Here is a 20365-nt window from a genome sequence, read left to right on the forward strand (position 1 = left end):
CACACGGAGCAGCAGCACTGAACTCTGGGTCTGTGGGGCTTAGGGAGCTCGGAGGTGCAGGACCTCCTGCTCGCCGCTGTTTGTCTGAGGTGATGGATGGAGCTCATCAGTATTCAGGGTCTCCGGTGTGGGGGGCGCTTTGTTTTGCAGCAAAACGGTAAAAGAAGTGGACAATGCAGGTGAATGAGCTGTGGCCTCCACTCCTCCTGTCGCTCCGGTGCCAAGTATTAGTCCACCTATCATGTCAGCCGTGATTAATCGCGCTCGACGGCGCCAAGGCCTCGATCTCTCCCCAGAGACTTTTTCTTTTTTTTTGGGTGTTAATCTTTTGAGACTTTTCACCGCTGTCAGATTCACGGTTTATTCACCTCCAATGATGAAACTGACTCTGTGTGTGTTGGGCTGCAGCAGCAGAGACGTTTGACTCTTTTTACTCCATCTAAATCCTCCTCAGGTTCCACAGAAAAGATTAAACATTCACTTGATGGCAGGACATTTTATAGAGATGAAAAGCTGTATCCCATTACTCAGATGTGGGTGAAGTGGTTTACTGCTGCTGTCGGAGGAGATCTGCATCACACAGGGACTTCCCCTCTTTTATTTTGTTCACCTGGGGGAAGGAACAGCTCAACCTTTTGGGACAGAGGTATTATTTTTTTTTATTTTTTTTTACCACAAGTCAGTTGAGTCACTCTTTATATTTTATTATAGTCACCTTATTTCTCCCCGAGGTGCTGACACCCTGAAGCACTTCATTCTCCATCAGGATGATGTCATAATGTTTTGTCTTATCGTGTTAGAGCTGCACGATAAATGTCGTTGGAGCATCGACATGTGCAACAGTCACATGGTTTTTTTAAGTCTATTTTTTTGCCTTTTATTTGACAGTATAGTTGAGAGACAGACAGGAAACGAGGAGGCAGAGAGAGGGGGAATGACATGCAGTAAAGGGCCGCCCGACTCGCTCCACACGGCGCCCTGGAAGTGCAACGTTGAGTCTTTTGTTTTGCTTCAGAACATCATCTCTGATCCAGCTTCTTGCTCTGCTTAATGTGCGTTTGCACCAAAAGTGTCATGAGCGCCTGCGGACGCTCTAGCAGGATCTTCCAGGAGGCGGCCAAAGGGGCGAGACTTTCAGATGTGTCCATTTAAGCTCTCTCACTTTCTCCCGCTGTGAGAAGCCTGGGCTGCAATTGGCTGCTGCTTTGGCGGCGACACTCAGATAAAGTTGAGCTTCTCTCAACTTCCAACTGACGATCTGGACGCTCATAGCATGCCACACACCGGACATTCAATGAACAGCTGCCTATGAAGCTCATGCTGCTTTTTTAAATAATTTTTTTTTTTTTTTTGGGGGGGGGGGTTTGCCTTTAATTAGAACAGTACAGATAGACAGGAAATGGGGGGGGGGGGGGGGGCACAGCACGGCTCTACTTGTTTTTTTTGCTTCTCCACTAGTACCTGGTACCTGGTACTTCTTAACGCCTCAGTCCTGGTTGGTTCCAAGTGAGCCAAAGCGATACTTAAAGGAGCATTATTGCAAATACAGCAGTAATAGCATAAAATAAGATGAAATATGCAAAAGATGGGTCGGGGGGAGCCATAACTAAATGTACAAAAAAAATCGCCAACAGTATAGTGTCCGTGGGGCAAATGCAGCATTTGTCTTTGTTATGATCCAAGCCGGCCCGGCGCTTGCTGCGTTAAAATGCACTCGGAACTCGCAAATCCGACCCCCGAACCGGACAAATATGCAACAGTAAGTAATGTAGCAGTGTGTTAGGCTGCTTACAGTCACTGAATCGCTGGTAGAACACTTTGTCTCCACGTCCCTGTGTCTTTCTTCAGCTGTCCTCTCAGCGTTATTAAGGAGGAGGAAGTTGCAGAACTGTTGTTGTAGTTGTTGTGGTTGTGCGCGACGTAGAGCTGCCGCTTCCACTAGTGAGTTTTCTTTTTCCCGCGATTGCACGTTGTTCAGCCTGGTGAGGGAGGAGGAGGGGGGAGGGGGAGGACTAAAGGAGGCTGCTCTCTCTCTCTGACAGCTGCCCACTTGTTTATATCTGATAAGCTCCGCCTGGCTCCATCTAGTGGCCGAATTAAGGATTTGGATTTGCGATAATACTCCCTTAACGTGACATCAGCTGAGTGCTACCCACTGATTGGCCAGAGCGTCGTCACTGCTGGAAGAGTCGGAGCGCGACTTCCGATACGAGAATCAATCCCGCTAAATTTAAAAACACACCAACAACAGCGCAACACTGATCTGAGCTGAGACTGTTGTTGTTCTTTCATGTCAGTTAAATGATGCTGTGTAGAAAACCGCACTGTGGTCCATGATTGAGGTGGAGACGAGTGAGTTTGGAGCTGATGAGAGGATCGAAAAAAGAGAGAGACGACGCGGAGCTTTAGAGTTCCCAACGGGCCTGAAAATTAAAACCAGACCTACGAGACCTGTGAGTGTTGAAGCCCGGGTCCGACGCGCCCCGACTCGCTGAACCTCGGCCGACACAACACAAACCTGGCCGAAAAAAAGGAGACCTGAGGCCCGACCCAGTCGAGTCATTTCGGCCCAAACACTTTGAGCAAAAAACAAGAGGGAGGGTTTAGGTTCAAAGTTTCGTGTTTACACTTGGGAATCGAGTAAACATGACGTACCACGCGTCTTTTTCCGTTTAGTCGTCATGGAAACATGATGCTCTGCCAGTCGTGCGGTGTTTGGACCAGAGTGAAAACAAATGCGTGTGAACATGAACTGTACGTGTGAAAGCGCCCTTAGTCCCCGAAAGAAAGTCAACGTCTGAAGTAGGTTTATGTAGAACTATTTACGTATTGAATTTCTTAATAACACAGTGTATATATTGCTGAGAAAAATATATCGCAGCGTCAGTTTTTTCCACCACGTGCAGCCCTAATACGTGTTATTTGCTTCTGATGCCTCGGTTAGAGCTGCTGATTCTTCTTCTTCTTCTTCTTCTTCTTCTTCTTCTTCTTCTTTTAACCTGGAAAATGTAAATGTCATGAGAGAAGCTGCTTTTGTTTTTGGTGGATTGGATCAGACGGAGAGAGAGGAGGTGCGTTTGTTTATGAAGCAGCTTGTTGCCAGAGGGGAAGGTGCAGTGGTTTTAATATTCAGGGCGTCTCTCTGATCCGGGGTCAGTGCTGAGGTTCAGCGGCTGCAGAGTCCAACATGTATTCAACATTTAGCTCCGTTTTCCTCTGAGCTGTCTGCTGTTTGTGCTCGGCTGCTCCGCTCTTAAATGCCAGAAGCTCCGCTGAGGAGAAGTGGCCTGGTGTTTTTTAATCTCTCTCTGTCTCTCTGTCTCTGTCTGAGTCGAGTGTTACCTCGGCGAGGTTGCGCTCTCACCACACATTATCTCCTCAGGGATTACAGCACTCAGCTGTGGAGAGCCCTGCCTCCTCATTTCACTCCTTCAGACGACTGTAATTCACCTGCTTTTCACGCTGAGGCCCGAACACCCCCCCACCACCCACAGCAACAAGTGTCTGTCAGAGCCACCGAGGCGCTCAGGGACCGCAGGGATTATGAAAATGACTTAACACTGGAGGCTTCCTGATGTTACTGTCACAGCCTCTATTACACCCGACACCCGACTCATCTTCAACATGTTCATTTTGTTTCTTTTTTTCAATGCCAGAGAGTAGGGATGTCATGATTACTTGTTTTCACAATTAATCGCGGTATTAAACGCCAAAATTTTTTAATCGTAAAGGTTCCTAAATACTAAAAACAAAGTTACACATCAACCACGTGTGTAACTTTGCCAGTTTCAGACAGAGATGTGCGCGGGTGGTAAAGTTTGGCAGAGAAAGACTGATTCCCTCCAAGCAAACGTATTAAGGTAATGAAGGCTCGTAAATGCAGAGACTGCTTGCTGAAAAACTGTCCCTGAAGGCAACGTGCATCAGTGGTTTTGCATGAATTTCCCTCTAAAACAACTCTGTGTGGTAACATTGTGTTATTATCTCATAGCGTGGTGAATGTGCAGGTCACAACTTGTCCACCAGAGCGTTGTGGAGTTGTTGGATTGTGTATTTGATGAGTTTGATGAGGGAAACCAAGAAATCCCATGAGCCTCCGTAGCGTAGCTCTGAGCAGCTCACGGCTCTGCTCCGCCGTTCTAAAAATAGCTTGCACCGACAATTAAAGGTAACGAACCTACTGCTATGACTATAAGGGTTATGGCAATGGGCCAATTTGCCAAAATGTTGAACTATCCCTTTAACATAACACTGAATTGGTAGGAATTTAATTGTTAGTGCGGCATTTCTAAGAAAAAAAAAAGATTTAAAAAAACTTTAAACATTTCCTCTGACGGATCAATAATTGGTCCAATATTAATTTATTTGTTTATATAATTTGTAATGCAATTATATTTTGACTACATTGTTATGTGTAATGTGTACTGCTATTGAACTGTTTTTATAGCATCTTACTATAATCCGGCACATTTACATGTTATGTCCATTAATGTGCACTGTCCCATTCAAATAAACTAATAATAAAGTAAAGTAAATATTTGATTTTACACATTCATAGTGTTGTTAAATTATTAAATAATCGTGATAATGGTGATTATTTCTCTGACAATAATCGTACCAAGAAAATCTATAATCGTGACGTCTCTACCAGAGAGTCAAACAGTTCACATGCTGTTGTGAAAATCTGTGTAATCCACTCGTTTGATTGAATTGAGCCGTCGTTCCTCTTCCAGAAGTGAGAGCCAATGGGGCGGCGGAGGAGGAGGAGGAGGATGTTGAGAGGCAGATGAAGACCTTGAGTCGTGGAGGTGAAGCACACTAATGTTGACAGAGTAATCGAAGCTGAAGCCTTGTTGTTGTCGGACCGCGGTGTGAATCATAGTAATGGGCTCTTGTCTCGGCGCTGAAGAACAACATCCATTAACAGAGCGGCTCCAGCGTTAGTTTGGCTTTAACTTACAGTTTAGAGAAAAAAACTATGAATATTTATTGAGCTGGTGTTCACCAAATCTCTGTGTGTGTGTGTGTGTGTGATATAATTACACTGTTCAGTCCCCAGAACATCCCATAAAACAAACATTCATTTCTACAGTTTAGTGAGTTTTCTCAGTGTAAAACAAATCAAACAGCAGCAGCAGCAAACAAAGAGGATTCATGTCACATGGACACATATACAGTTTCCTGAAGACACCAATTAAAACGAGCTGCTAAGTTACTGTTAATTACCATGGTGTGTAGGTTATGGGATGGTTTATTATTATTGTTTTATTTATTTTTGCAGTTGATGGTCCATAAGCCATTTTCAGTGTGTTAGGGTCAATGACATGATGCAACCCAATGTCAGGTGGTGTAACCGTTATTTTTTCATTAAAATCTATTATTATTATCTATTATCTATTATCTATTATCTATATTTAGGTAAATGATTCAGGACTCAAATGTGGTATAAATGTTATTCACTTTTGCAATGCAACACTACGTTTCCTGATGATTTTTACATAATTTGTCACGTTATTCAAAAGAAAAGTTGTGTTTTTAGGATATGTCCGACCTGCCCATTGTTGCTAAAATGCATTTAAATTCAAATATAGAAACAGAACAAAAAATCAGTTTCGGTTGGATGTTTTTTAGAAGAAAGTACACTTTTTATAAGTACACTTACATCCAGTAGGTGGATAAGATATTTAATAGTTATCATTGTTTTGTGGTTACACTGTTGGACATTTTCAGGGGCATTCAGTATTACTCTTTTTAAAAATGGTTCAAATGTCATTTCAAATGACATAAAACCAATATGAATACAACATTTTAACAAATCTGATGCATGCTTTTAAAACAATTATTTATTTATTCATTCATTTAAAGCTAATTTTTATTTGTCATTAGCCCGTTAACATGCAACAACAACGATCCCTCTCTCCATCAGTATCCGAGCGGGACGCCATTCATCTCCACAACACGACACATGATTACAACATTTCATTTATTCATCTGGGCAGAATTACACCTTTCATTCATGTGACTGCACATTATTACACTGTTCATTCATCTCATATGGAGCCATTACAGCTCAAAGACCTGTTTCCACCGGGGAACATTAGACCTCCTCCTCCTCCTCCTTCACTCATTGTAATAGACTCCTCTGCTCTGACTCATGTTCTTACGTTCACAGACTTGATAGAAATGATGATGAAACTCTGGTCATGTGAAACTTTCATTCTTCGGATCTGGTGATTTGATTTCAATTTTCTATCTCTATCTATCTATGTGTTGCGTGATGATATTAAAAAAAAAAAAAAATCCTTTCAGTACTTAACTGGAAAAAAACACAAAATGTCCAGCTGTCCTCAAGCTGAAAGAGAAAAACTTGGATAATTTGGAGACAACACTTTCATCTCTCTGCTGTTTTCTGTTTTTTTTAACCAATTTTAACAGTTTTTCACTCAGAGTAAGAGACGGGGAGTAATCCGTCTCCTGCTGCGTCTGATAACCTTATATCCTCAGAGTTGTTTTTAAGGACGTCATGACACCAGAAAAGTCACAATTGACTTCACTGAATCAAATCATATGGGATAAGAGAAAAGAAAATAAAATAAACTAAAACTAACTGACAGCGGCTGCAGTTTAAATTAGACATTATGTTTTGCTCATTTACCTCTCCTTTAATTACTTCAGTTGTTTATGTACCTTTTGATTTAATTAATGTTTAGTCTCATTTAGATGTTTGCCTTTTGTTGTTGTTGCTTTTCTGTTTGTAATTAAGTATATATACACGAGAGGCGTTGAAGCACAGGTTGTGATGTGTGATATATTTATAAGCTGATCATAATAAACTTATTTGAAACGTTAACAAGTGAAACTCACTCAGCCTGAACTCTGTACAGATGTTCGAGCCGCTACAAAATTTATTTGAGGTTTTTTCTCATTTCATCCAAAACGCTCTGTGGCATCATTTCTCCAAATCAATAGATCAAATACCATCCAATACCTTTCTGAGCTTTGACATTGCGTCAATTTCACTGTCTGGATTCTCTCATCTTAATCTGCTCTAAATATATATTTTTAGTTCAACCTATAAAATATGGAGAACTAGAAGACGGGAAAGGCCGAAACCACACATCCTGCTTTAGTTTTCACATTAAAGGGATAGTAGCATTTATTTTAAAGTGGGGTTGTATGATCTACAAATAGCCCCTAAGTACTTTAATTGCAGTAGAAGACTCTCTGCACTCCTCCCGTTAGCAACGCCAGCCCATAGCCCTGCCCAGAGATTTACAACATACATTGTTGTGAATGGACCCAAAGAAACGGCCTATTTTCACGGCCTAGAAGAGGTTTTACCTGAAAAAAAATACACGGTTCCATTGTTCGTTATAATCATAGACTGTAAAAAGAATGGACGTAGCATCCGTGACGTCACCCATTGATTCTGGGGAGTCGTTTCTGTGACTCAAATATGGCGGCCTGAACAGCGCCATGTTGGATTGGCCGGCCGAGAACCCACCCACTGGCCTCGAAGCAGCTGTCCACGGAGCTGCTCGGACCTGTCACTCAACGTTTCCGCGCCCTAATTGGCCAGAATTTTAAACCTAATAACAGTAGAACGGTAGAGTTAAAAAAAATTCCCCCACTCAGAGTGTGTGTGGGGGTAGAAACTATCGATTGAGACCAAAAAACGTGCTGACACCAGGCTTTGATCATGTTTATTGAGGATGTAAAGTCGGCTATTTTAACATGGGGGTCTATGGAGAAATGCTGCTTTCTGACACCAGCCCCCAGAGGAAGAAGAGGGGATTGCAGTTTTTTGAACGCGGAAGTGAGCTTCACTTCTCAGACCGACAACTGCCCCCTTGGTTATAATATTATTTTTTCCATCCCCTCAAAGTGCAGGAAAAACACGGTTTTTATTTGGAGCTAACCAACTGCTGATCGGCGGGCGCTAACCCTGGGCGGAGGGATACATGAGTTGGTTAGGTCCAAATAAAAACTGTGTTTTTCCTGCACTTTGAAGGGCTGGAAAAAATATATTAATAATAATATTATAACGAACAATGGAACTGTGTATTTTTTTTAACGTGAAACCTCTTTTAGGCCGCGGAAATAGGCCGTTTCTTTGGGTCTGTTACACAACAATGTATGTTGTAAATCTCTGGGCAGGGCTATGGGCTGGCGTTGCGAACGGTAGGAGTGTAGAGAGTCTTCTACTGCAATTAAAATACTTAGGGGGCTATTTGGAGATCATACAACCCCACTTTTAAAAAAATGCTACTATCCCTTTAAATATAGATTTGACTTGTTGGATTTCTTTCAGGTTTAATGAGGAAAAACAACGTGTTCCTTGAAAAATTCACTCTTTAAACAGATGTGGTGTCAATCTATAACCGTGTTTGTTTTGTTTCTGCTTTGTGATTGGCTGACAGAGGCGTGTGACGGCCCACTGATGTCCAATCTGCCGCCGTCGACCTTCAGGAGCTCCTCGCGGCTTTCCAGCAGCCACGCGCCGGGCTTCGCCAAACTCAACAGGAGAGAAGGTGAGGAGGAGTTTCTGCTTCTGAGCTTTACACAGGATGTGAAGGTTCAGGGACGTGGCTGTGATCTACATCTGCATCATGTGACTTAACCAAAGTCTGTGGTTGAAGAGCAGCAAGGTCACATGATTTACTAGTTATTGTTGATCGTCACTTTCCATGCAGCGTGTGTCAGACATTTTCTTCAGGATTACTGTCCAATGGAGTTGGAGCATGTTGGGATTGTTTAGCTGCTCTCACATTTATGGAGAAGGGTCTAGCTGCAGCCAGAGCCAAGCCACAGCCCCTGCAAACCGCACCCACATGACGCTACGGTGGCTGTGGAGGCCCATAGCATGTAGAAAGTAAAGAGAAGGGAAACAAAGTGATAATGCAGTAATGGGAGCTATTTAAAAAACTTTAACGGTTGATTCAGAACATTTAATGCCTTCCAATGCAAACAACGCGCTAACAAAAAAAAACAGAAGGTAATTTCATTAAAAAGATTATATGGACTGCAGATGGAAATTTGCTTTCTGCTAAATCTGATGCAGAGAGCGTACCTATGTTCCCCAGGTTATGAGATAATATGAGACGTTATGAATTTCCCTGTAAAACAACTCTGTGTGGTAACGTTCTGTTATTATCTCATAGCGTGGTGAATGTACAGCTCACAACTTGTTCACCACAGCGTTGTGGAGTTGTTGGATTGTGTATTTGATGAGTTTGATGATGGAAACCAAGAAATCCCATATTGAGCCTCCGTAGCGTAGCTCTGAGCAGCTCGCGGCTCTGCTCCGCTGTTCTAAAAACAGCTTGCACCGACAATTAAAGGTAACGAACCTACTGCTAAGACTATAGGGATTATGGCAATGGGCCAATTTGCCAAAATGTTGAACTATCCCTTTAAGTCTAACAGGTTGAGATGGAGATGGAGGATCAGAATAATTTCAGAGGTGAGAAAAATAATCAGCACTAGTTGCTTTGTCTTCTATACTGTAGGTGCTGTTTGTACTGAGGGTGAATAAATGTTAAAGGTGTTTGAGTCCTGTGCTGGAGAGGCTTTGACAAAATGGAGAAGATGATTCGTTGTGGAGCTCTCTGCAGGGAACAGGCTTCGCTGCTTTATCCTGACATCAAAGCCCAGAATCAGCTGGGAGGGGGATCGGAGTGTGTGTAATCTGGATCTGAATGATTGTCACCACGTGGGAACCTGAAGGAAGCAGGAACCTGCAGAGCACCGCCGCTCATTTGACTAATAACAGTCAATAGTATCTACCAATGACTACAATAATATATCTTTACTCTACATAACCATTAATATGATGAAGGCGCCTCAGGCTGCTTGTGATCAGAGTCACAGGGCATTCAGTAATAATAATAATGATAATGATAATTATCAACAGATATGTCAGGGGTTAGGAGTGGGAGCATCACAACGCTGTCACTTCACTCCGGTGTTTTCCTCACGCAGCTCCGGCTGTTGGCAGATTAGCAGAGAAGGTTGTGACACGTTTCTTCAGCGACAGCGTTAACCATGAAAAGCTCCATCACACCATCGCAGCTGTTTGCCGAAGGAAATCGATGAATAAATGAATGTCTCCATTACATTTCCATCTCCATCTCCTGCTGCTGCTGCTGACACTCCTCCTCCTCCTCCTCCTCCAGTTGTTCTCACTGGAGCAGCTTCACTCTCACTTCATTTACTCGCTACATGAGCAGATTAGCAGACATCTGAAATGTCACCTACAATAGAAATACAGGTTGTTGTTTTTTAATGTTTGGGCTTTTAGCATCCTCGTCTTGACCACTAGATTTTTACTGAACTTCAGCACCAAAGTGTGAAACGAGTCTGACATGAATCACCTGTTGCTGCAGAAACACATTAAAAACTCATTGTGATGTTGTGTTGTCATATCATATATTACATTTAGCTACAGTACAGTCACATATTGACACAGAGACTTGTTTGTCTCATGGAGTGAGTAATGTACTAGTCTAATGTGTATGTAGTGAGATTGCAGTTTATTAATCAGCCCTGTAGAAATGTTGTTCACACTGAGGAACAGTAGTGATGGTAAAGCTCTGCATGTCGTGTAACAATAGTTAGTGGACCTTCAGAATGGCGGTGCCCCTCCCTGAAGGGTTTACCACACAAGCACATGTGGACTAACGTTAGCCAGGTCCCACAGCTTGCCATTTCTGTCCATTCTTCGTATGGCCTGAAGCCATAAATCTCTTCTTTTCCTGTCCCACTCTCTTAAGGGGAGTGGGGATTATCTTATTCTAGGTTCTTTTAAGTTGTTCAACGAACAATATACCACACAACAACTCTTTGGCATTGTGGTTTTTTGTATTAGCGCCTATGGAACACACTGAGGACTTCTCCTTTGTTTTCACCGGCGAGGGGGCGTGGCCTTTTACGTGACATAGGGTTACTCTCTTCTGTCTTATACACCCAAACACATAAATACATTTTTTTTCTGTTTTTTTCTTAACCTTTATTTGAACACAGGCCACTACAGTTGTGACAAAGCCTTCGTAGTTTCCTCTCTACAGGCTGAGCCAAGACAGTAACACCTTCCCTGTACTCTCACACACTCATACTCTCTCCTTTAACAGCTGTTAACACACTCCTACTTCATCTTTTCTTAATATAAACCACAGTCGTCGTCGTCGTCGTTTGTGTCACCTGGCACCTGAAACATCTTGTAACTGAACCCAGCGCAGCCTTTGTGTGTGAGTGTGTGTGCAGCCGGTTGATAAGAGCTGGTGCCAGCTAGCGGGACATTGTGGAGACCAGTGATGTTCCTAACAGATTACGACACGGTGAACGGATTAAGCCTTCAGCTGAAATGTCCACAGATTCCCTCTTTGAGGTTAATTTCTTGCCACATTGTTTTATCGTTTCCCAGCTCAGCCTTTCCAACTTGACTTGGCTCAGGGATGATGAATGTGTTTATGTTTGCGGTACAACGCGTGCATGGAGATACACACGCATTCTTTTTTTTATAGACACACTGGCTCCTTTTGAAAAGATGTCACGCTTAATATTTGGCTCATGCAGATCATTCTCAGGGATTAACACAAAAGAAAAAAAAATCAAGCCGCAGCCAAGTCATATTCTCCCATCTGCAATGTGTAAAACAGGTTTGTATACTGACGTACAGCCTTTTCACACAACATGATTGGTTGATGCGTTAAAGCAACACTATGTAGTTTTTTTTTTTTCAACCTTAAAGCAGAAGTAAGGTGAATGTTTGTGTTAATATAAGTCTTAAATAGTTCTATCTTCCGACAGCAATCACTTCTATAGAGTGTTTGGTCTGAAACACGGGTCTGTCAGTCACTCTGCTCTGCTGTAAGCCGAGGAGAAAACTTTCCTTGTATCCTACAACCTTTATCCAATGAGGAGAGAGAACGGCATAAAGGGGCGGTCCTCTCTGTGTGTGCAGCCAAGGGATGCGCGTGAATGTGGTGACGTAGGGACGAGGGCGGGGGCTCCATCGGCTGACAGGAAGTTAGCCAAAACCACCAGATTGCTTACTTCTGCTTTAAAATAACGTTTCTAAACTCATTGAAGTGGTAGAAACACGGTTAACAGGATGAATCATGCCTCCGCTGCAGCCTGAGCGCGGTCGCACCAGCTGCAACTGCACTCTGTAACTTTTTTGTGCGGGTAGGAACACAGCGCCACCGTGGTCCTGGTACACCGCTGAGCTCCAGAGCTCCAGAGCTCAAGCCCAGTCTCCCTGCTCCTCTCACCCACACACGAGCGCCCTGTGCTGGGCTGCACGGCCAACCAGCCTCCCCTCCAGAGCTCCGGTGACACACAAAACCCTCTTTGCTTGGCACCGGTACCAGCAACTGCAACTGCAACTTCAACGGCTTAACTGTCAACTGTTTTTCTACCACTTAAAGGGATAGTTCAACATTTTGGCAAATTCACCTATCGCCATAATCCCTGTAGCAGTGGTTCCCAACTTTTTTTGGCTCGTGACCCAATTTTGACATCCAAATTTTCTGGCGACCCGCTCAGATATCTTTATATGCTGCATTTAATTAGAGCTCGATTTATATTTGAGAAGGTGAAAGTATAGAATACAGTTGTTTAGGATTGTGTGTGGTGTTTTTAATCATAATTTTAAAAAGAATAATAATTAGTTAAAATAATATTTTTATCAGTACCTTTTTTATTGATTACTAGACATTTCAGGCGACCCCATTTGAATTCCAAGCGAAGGTGGAAAAACACCGCCCTATAGTCTTAGGAGTAGGTTCATTACCTTCAATCATCGGTGCATGTTGTTTTGAGATCCGCGGGGCAGAGATGTGAGCTGCTCAGCTAACGCAACGGAGGCGCACGGTATTTTCACCTTTCCCTCATCTCACTCAACAAATACACAATCCAACAACTCCAAAACGCTCTGGTGGACAAGTTGTGACCTGCACATTCACCACACCAATTTGCCAAAAATGTTCAACTATCCTTTTAAATGACTTAAACATTATTTTAAGGCAGATAAACTACATAGTGTCCCTTTAAGTTGCCGGCAGAAAATTCGACCTCCGAAAAAACTGTATGCCGCATTTTCACTGCGTAACATTCGCTGTCTGTTTAAAAGGAGTCATGAAAAACAAAATACTGACGTGAGAATAACTTGCACAAAAAATATGGGCCCTCAAATGGCTCTTTCTGTTTTCATCCTCGGTCTCTTCCTCTCTTTTGATTTCTTTCGCCTCTGTTGTAGCCGTCATCTTCTCTCCGTCCATCCACTCTTCCATTTTCATCAGCGGGAACTAATGGGCTCTATGCACAGCTCCACCACTTCCTGGATTTACATTATTGGACAAACTGATTAATCCAGGTGTGTCTGATCATTGTGACTACTCAGACACACCTGGATTAATCAGTGTGTCCAATAATGTAAGACAGGAAATAAAGGACCTGCCTTAAATTCAGGAAGTGGTGGAGCTGTGCATAGAGCCCATTACTACACTCGGCTCAGTCTTCTCGCCAAGTGTTAATAGCAGTGTCAGTGTTTAAAGGTCTCCTTTTCTCAGGCAGCACCGACACTTATCAGCTGATGTCTGTACAATTTTGTTGAAATAGACTTAAGAATTATTGTAGCGCAGTAATCGCTTTCCTAAATGAACTAGATTTAAATGTGGAATTAAACTTTAATTGGATCCTTTTCTGGTTGTGTGTATGGATTGCCAACTAATCATGTATTGATTTAGGTGTGTGTGTGTGTGTGTGTTCATTGTGTGCTCTACTGCTTGAACCGAGTTGCACACACTTGAATCTGGAGTGGAAATGCTTCTGCACTGCCCTGCGGGAGCTGTCCGACATTTCCCAGCATGCACCAGCAGTGTGACTGTCCAGCTTTGCCGCTATTCTCATTCAAATTAGGAGCCCTAATCACTCCAGGCTGGTGTAACTCTCTCCTCTTTTCCTGCCTTTACAAAGCCTGCTCACCTCCTCCTCCTCCTCCCTCCTCTCCCACTTGACTCTTCATTTTTACCCATGTCTCTCTCTTTGTGCGCCTCTGTACCTGTCAGGTGGAATATCGGTGCATTATTAATGATTCAGCAGTCCCTTTCTTCTACTTATCCATCCATCTGCGTCCGTCCTGTATAGTGAAGCCGCCGTCTCCACAGCGAGCTCATGTCAGGCTTGGTCTCCCTTCAACAGTGGAGCCGACGGACAGCTGGGGCAGGCGGAGTTACAAACAAACGCGAGACAGAAACAAATTGAGTTGGTTTCAGGTGTCGCAGTCCTTACAGGTGAAGTGGGTCACTGAAGTATGAGGGGGGTGAAGTGAGAGATTAAACCCAGCGTCTTTATTTGGAGCAGAATTGCCTCATTCAACTACTCAATGACCTTTAAAAAGGGAAGATGAGAATAAATTAAATAACCTGCATTTTGCTGGTTCATAACCTCCTTATATTTTCAGCTTGTGTGCTCTTTAAGGGAACAGGATGGCTCACCTTTTGAGCACATTTTGTTTTACAGGTAATAAAGCTCAAAGATTTTAGCTAAGACTCAGATTTTTGGTGTAGGCTACTGGCAATTTCGAAGTCAATGAATCCTGCTCTAAGAAGCATTTGTTCTTTCTTTTTTTTGCATCCTGATGCCTGAAGTGTAGGAAATGATTTGTAGTTTAGTGTAAAAGTTGGTCATCACTCAGTAACATCTTTACAAAACTAGCTCATCAGGTCACACTGTTTCTGTGTTATAATAACTTTCATTTTCTTAACATTTATTTAATTTGTGACAAATTTCGGTCACAGACTTCACAGGAGTCACTGTTCTCAACATCCACCCAGAGAGCCCCAGGTTGTTTTTACATTTCCAAGATGTTGCTTGGAAAAAATGGCAACAGGACAGAGGAACCAAATGCAGACGCCTACACCCACTTGGCAGAGCTGATTCAGTTCAATGGACTTGAATGGACACTGGTGAGAACAGACTGGGTGTTTATACTGAGGCTTAAAGATTATAAGGCTACATTTTTACCTTAATTAACCAGTTTCAGGAGGTCCTAGTGCTGGTTAAATCAAAGACTTGTAACTAGTTGGAGGGAGAATGGAGCGTCTCTTGGCTGAAAACCAACCTGGTAAGATCAGAGCCTCCGACCCGGTGTCCCAGCTCTCGTCTCTGCAGCACCGCCACACAAGCGTAATGCGCTAACCCGTAACCCGTAACCCGTAATCTCTTGTTTATGACAGATAAGACTACACAGATATACACGTCGTAACATGGTAGATGATAAATAACCTTATCCACCGCTCCATGGATTGATTTCTCGCCGGCTTTGTTGTAAACAAATGCACATGGAGGAGAGGCGGGTTAGAGACACAGAGGAGAAGAGACCGGACTTTCATAGTTGCCCTTCAGTGAGTGAACAAAGCACAGGTGTGACTCAACAGGGGAAGGAGAGGGACGGGAGTGAGAAGGACTGAGGACACCTAGTGGACAGGTGGAGAATGACATGATGTAGACTAGAGCATCACAACAGATGTCAGGGTTGAGGAAGGAGGAAGTTTTGTTGGACTCACATCTCCTCCTCCTTCCAGCAGGAGGAAGGACATGTGTAAACTCTTCAATGCATCCCAACCGTCAAATATGTGGACAGATAAGTGACTGTCACAAAGGGAACATCTGGTGCCTGTTGACTTTTGTCCCAATTCTGTAGCTTTATTTATTTATTTATTTTATTTATTTTTCTGAATCAGCCAAGAAAAAAAAAAACTTGGACTGAAAAAATGAGACGAGACGTAGGAAGCAAAAAGAAAAGAAAATCCTCTCGGCTTATGGAGGGAAAAACAAATAAAAGCTGCATGACTCAGATCCTGCACACGAACATTTCTCATGTTATGAATAAACATCAGCAACATAAAAAGCTGCCGCTGGTATTCCCATTCCCGCCTCTACAGGTGTTTTGCCTGCAGCGTTACAAATCACACAGTGTTATTGATATTATAGTTAGGCTGTTTCCACCACCACGGCTCCACTGTCCCTCCTGATCAGCTGTCTAATCAATACACTGATTCCAATCAAAAGCTTGTTGTTGCCCTCTGGTTAAAAAACAACAACAAAAGAAAGCCTGTTAGTTCTCCTCTCTCGTCCCTTCTTGTTTCCTCAGAGACACATTTCAGAGATTGTAACATTCACAGTGATGCTGGACCAGATTGCAAAGGAGCGAGGGGCAAACATAAATTACCAGGATGGAGAGAGTGAGAGAGAGCAGGTGTTGTGTTATAATGACAATAGTGTAGCTGCAGCAGGTACATGAATAGGATACATTACTATGGTGCAACCCACCATAACGCAGAGTTGTTTTAGAGGGAAATTCATGCAAAGCCGCTGATGCGCGTTTCCGTTGGGGGCAGTTTTTTGTCAATCAGTCTCATTATTTCCCTCTAAAACAACTCTGTGTGGTAACGTTGTGTTATTATCTCATAGCGTGGTGAATGTGCAGGTCACAACTTGTCCACCAGAGCGTTGTGGAGTTGTTGGATTGTGTATTTGATGAGTTTGATGAGGGAAACCAAGAAATCCCATGAGCCTCCGTAGCGTAGCTCTGAGCAGCTCACGGCTCTGCTCCGCCGTTCTAAAAATAGCTTGCACCGACAATTAAAGGTAACGAACCTACTGCTATGACTATAGGGATTATGGCAATGGGCCAATTTGCCAAAATGTTGAACTATCCCTTTAAAAAAGTATAAATAGCTACTCAACCAGAAAAAATGGGTTGTAAAATGAAATGCAAAACAACAGACCAGTAAAAAAAAGTTAAGAATAATCCAAAATGGAGAAGAAAATAGAAAAAAAAGAGCGCTTAGTGTTTGTAATTTTTCCAATGACTGATTTAAGGATAACTTTCAGCAGTGGCATCACGGTAAAAATTGGATGTAGCCTGTGTGATAAAATTCACACAATAAAAAAAAAAAAAAAAGGCTGGCTCTTTCAAAAAGCAGAGAAACACCAGATAATTAGCTGCGTGTTGCCACTGGTTACCGTCTTCACCGTCCCATCGCCTCGGCTGGTGGCTGGCCTGAAGGAGAGGTTGGGTTTGGGGGGCTTCGTAATTGGCTGACACACTTTCATTAACAGTAACCACGTTTTCCCAGTGGATGGTCGTATTTAGTTTGTTGATAGACACAGAGGCAGACAGAGAGAAACGAGGGAGATCTCTCTGATTTAAAGTGACGGCTGCGACAGGAAGTGTTTGGACCGTCGGACGTCAGCTCCACTTACACTGACAGGATGGACACGGAAAATCGTTGTTAACGCCTCTCAGCCTCCGAGTGGTTTTTTTCTCTCTCATCTCTTTCCCCCCCCTTCTCTTTTTTTTTCTCCCACCGTCTAATCTTCCTGAGTAAAGGTCAGAGTGTCTCGCTCTTTTCCGTTCTGCTGTCACGGGGCCACGTCTGTTAGTCAAGTGCTTATTAGCTTTGGCCTTTAGCTCTTTAAAGATCAGGGCTTCCTTCCTTCTCCAGCCACCGGAGCGACGCACCGGTTCGTTTTCACTGCAGTGATTTTTCTGCCACTGCACATTCATCACAGTCCCTTTTTTGACTGATAAGGAAAGAGGAGGAATTTGCGAAACCGTATATTTTACACTTCCCGCACTCAAGATAAAGAAAACGTGGTTTTACTTGTGCACACAAATGAAAAGCGACAGTAGATTTAACCATAATCACCACAGCAGACACACATCTATTATTATTACCCCAGAACATGCGTTTCAACTGGTAGCAATTTTTCTGGCAGTTTTTAGTTTTTAGTTTATTTTTGTTGTGTTTTTGTCATATTTTGTCAACTACTGATGGATCCTTATGTGAGGAGAGGAGCTTCTTTCATTGAAAACGGAGCAGGCCTGGAGGATGCCGTCCTGTTCCAGATGAGATGAAGATGTGTTTCTGTGGTTGCCGTGCTGCTCCTGGTGCAAAGGTTAAAGGCTTTGGAAGTGGAGATGGACTGTTGGTCCTTTCTGCTGTGGGGCATCATGGGAAATGTTACATGTTACTGTCCAACAAGAGTGATGAGCTGGAGATATTGGTGAAGACTCGGAAAGTAGAAACATTTTTTCATGTCATGACAACACTTGTGTACATCCCACCCATGGCAACAGCTGAAGTTCTCCATGAAGTCGTTGCTAGGACACAGACTAAACATCCTGAGGCACTTTTAATTATATCAGGCGGTGGTCAACGAAGAGATATAGAAGATCCTTTGTACCTACCTTTTTTAATTCTTCTGCAAATGGTAGATGAGCTGACAGACAACGACTTTGCCTTTGGGGATTAATAAAGTAATTCATATTGTATCGTATCATATTGTACCGTATCGTACCGAACCGTACCATATCATATTGTATTGTATTGTATGGTATTGTACCGTACAGTATCGTATCATATCGTACTGTACCGTACTGCATTGTATCGTAACATATTGTATTGTATTGTGTCGTACCGTACGGTATCGTATCGTATCGTCGCATCGTATCATATCGTACCGTACTGTATTGTATCGTTTCGTATCATACTACATACTACTACAAGTTAGGGGCAGTCAATACTAAGAGTTTCGTCTGAATTTTCATTGATGTATTTATTTCTGATTTTGGCACTTTTGTCTTAAGGCCCTTTCACACCGCGGACGTAACGAATAAACGACACGAAATCAAAACCATTCACACCAGCGGCGACACGAATATGCGACAGATGCGGCAATTATATTCCAAAGTTTCGCTTTGCGACGGCTGGTTCTTCGCCTCCATGTCATGTCTTCAATCTGTTAATTATCCCTCACGTCGCTATGCCACTGTCGTCTTGTTACCAACTTTACTCAACACAGCAGCTCACTGTCTGATCACTGATCAATATCTGATCACTGTCCTGACAGTATGAACACACTCTATTGCTATTTCTCCTCCTCCTCTCCTCTTTCCACTTACCCCCCCTCCTCCTCCTCCTCCTCTCTCCTCCGAGACACAGGTTATTTACATTGTTTACATTCGCCGGGTGAAAGCTCAGAAAATCAACCTCGCTGCGAAAAAAAATTGTGCCGCAATTTCGCCGCGACACATTCGCGGTCGGTGTGAAAGGACCCGTGATGAAAACTGGGGTTTCGGAAAAAAATATTGACGCGCGAATTATTCCGGTGTGAAAGGGCCTTTAGTCAGAGAACTTACAAAAAAAAGACATGACATGGACTTAGACCATTGAACTGCTGCTGTATGGTCTTTCTATTTTGTGGATACTATGGATCTGGGAAGCTTTTTGACGTTTCCGTCCAAATAAGGAGCAAATTTCATCAAAAAGTTGCAAAAGAGCATGTGCATATATCTGTCTCTCTATCCACTAAATAAACAGTGCAAATTTTCCAGCCAGGTGCCATTAACATTTTTACAGAAGAGGAGGCTGCAATGAGAGAGACATGATGAATAATAACGAGTTCCTTCCAAATATTATCACTCATTCACTCAGATTTGCTGGGTTTTTTTCTGTCTCTTTGGCCTTTGTAACATTTTGGTTTTATCAGGCCACCATATTTTCATTCCATCATGACCACGTCTGTCCAAGTTGTGTAGGATTACAGGCTGTTGAGTTCACCACTCAGGGGCTGCTTTGTTCTTGTGTAACAAGGACGACGGCTTCTCTTTTAATCTCAACTTTAAGTCGAGCACAGATGACGTCGGGCCTCACCAGGGGCAAGTCTGTCGGTCAGTTTTTAATTATCGTGGACTAACTCTAGTCCAGTTTGGTTTCCTCAGTGCTGCATCTCCTTCTTTGCAGCAGCTTCATCCATCAGACCAGAACCTCGGTTGCGTGTGTGAGGCAGTGGTCCACAGCTGTAAAACACTGCTTTAGCTTCCTTCAGGTCGGGGGAGTCAGCGGCTGATGCGTGTGCTCTGACTGCTTCAGTGGCTGCGCTGCGTCTTTGCATACAACTCGAGCATCGTGGCGAAGACTCGGCCGAGCTTGAAGGTGAAACATTCAATTTAACAGTTGATCAATGTTCAGTGCATTCGCTGAAAGAGCTGCTGCCACGCTCCCCGGCGATTCCCCTGTTGGTTACTGTGTATAGGGCCACACGTGGAACCAGCTGTTGTGTTGTTGTTGTGTGCCGAAACCGCTCGACCTCACAAAGCGACGGAGAAAAATGTCTGACAGCGGGAAAAAAGGCTTTCTGGACCCGACGGGCTTCAAGTCGTGACTCCAGCCTTTAGACCAAAGTGGAGCAAGCGAGCACCTGGAGGCTTATGATAAACTCTGTTTGCTGCTTTGCCTCAGAATGTGAGCCTCCCGCTGGGAGAACCTAAAGTGAACAGCAGGATGGTAACACG

General features: G+C 43.3%; 1 protein-coding gene across 1 annotated transcript in view; it reads left to right on the forward strand.

Moving 5' to 3' along the window:
• Positions 1 to 20365, forward strand: part of LOC311000277 (contactin-associated protein-like 4) — a gene marked incomplete at both ends in the record, with an annotated part of 142108 nt that overhangs the window by 27559 nt on the left and 94184 nt on the right. Inside the window, one exon of the mRNA XM_083990946.1 lies at positions 8421 to 8531. Coding sequence (XP_083847072.1) covers positions 8421 to 8531 — 111 coding nt within the window. The remainder of the gene's footprint in view (positions 1 to 8420; positions 8532 to 20365) is intronic.

This window comes from Trachurus trachurus (assembly GCF_905171665.1).
Source record: "Trachurus trachurus genome assembly, chromosome: 17".
Lineage (NCBI taxonomy): Eukaryota > Metazoa > Chordata > Actinopteri > Carangiformes > Carangidae > Trachurus > Trachurus trachurus.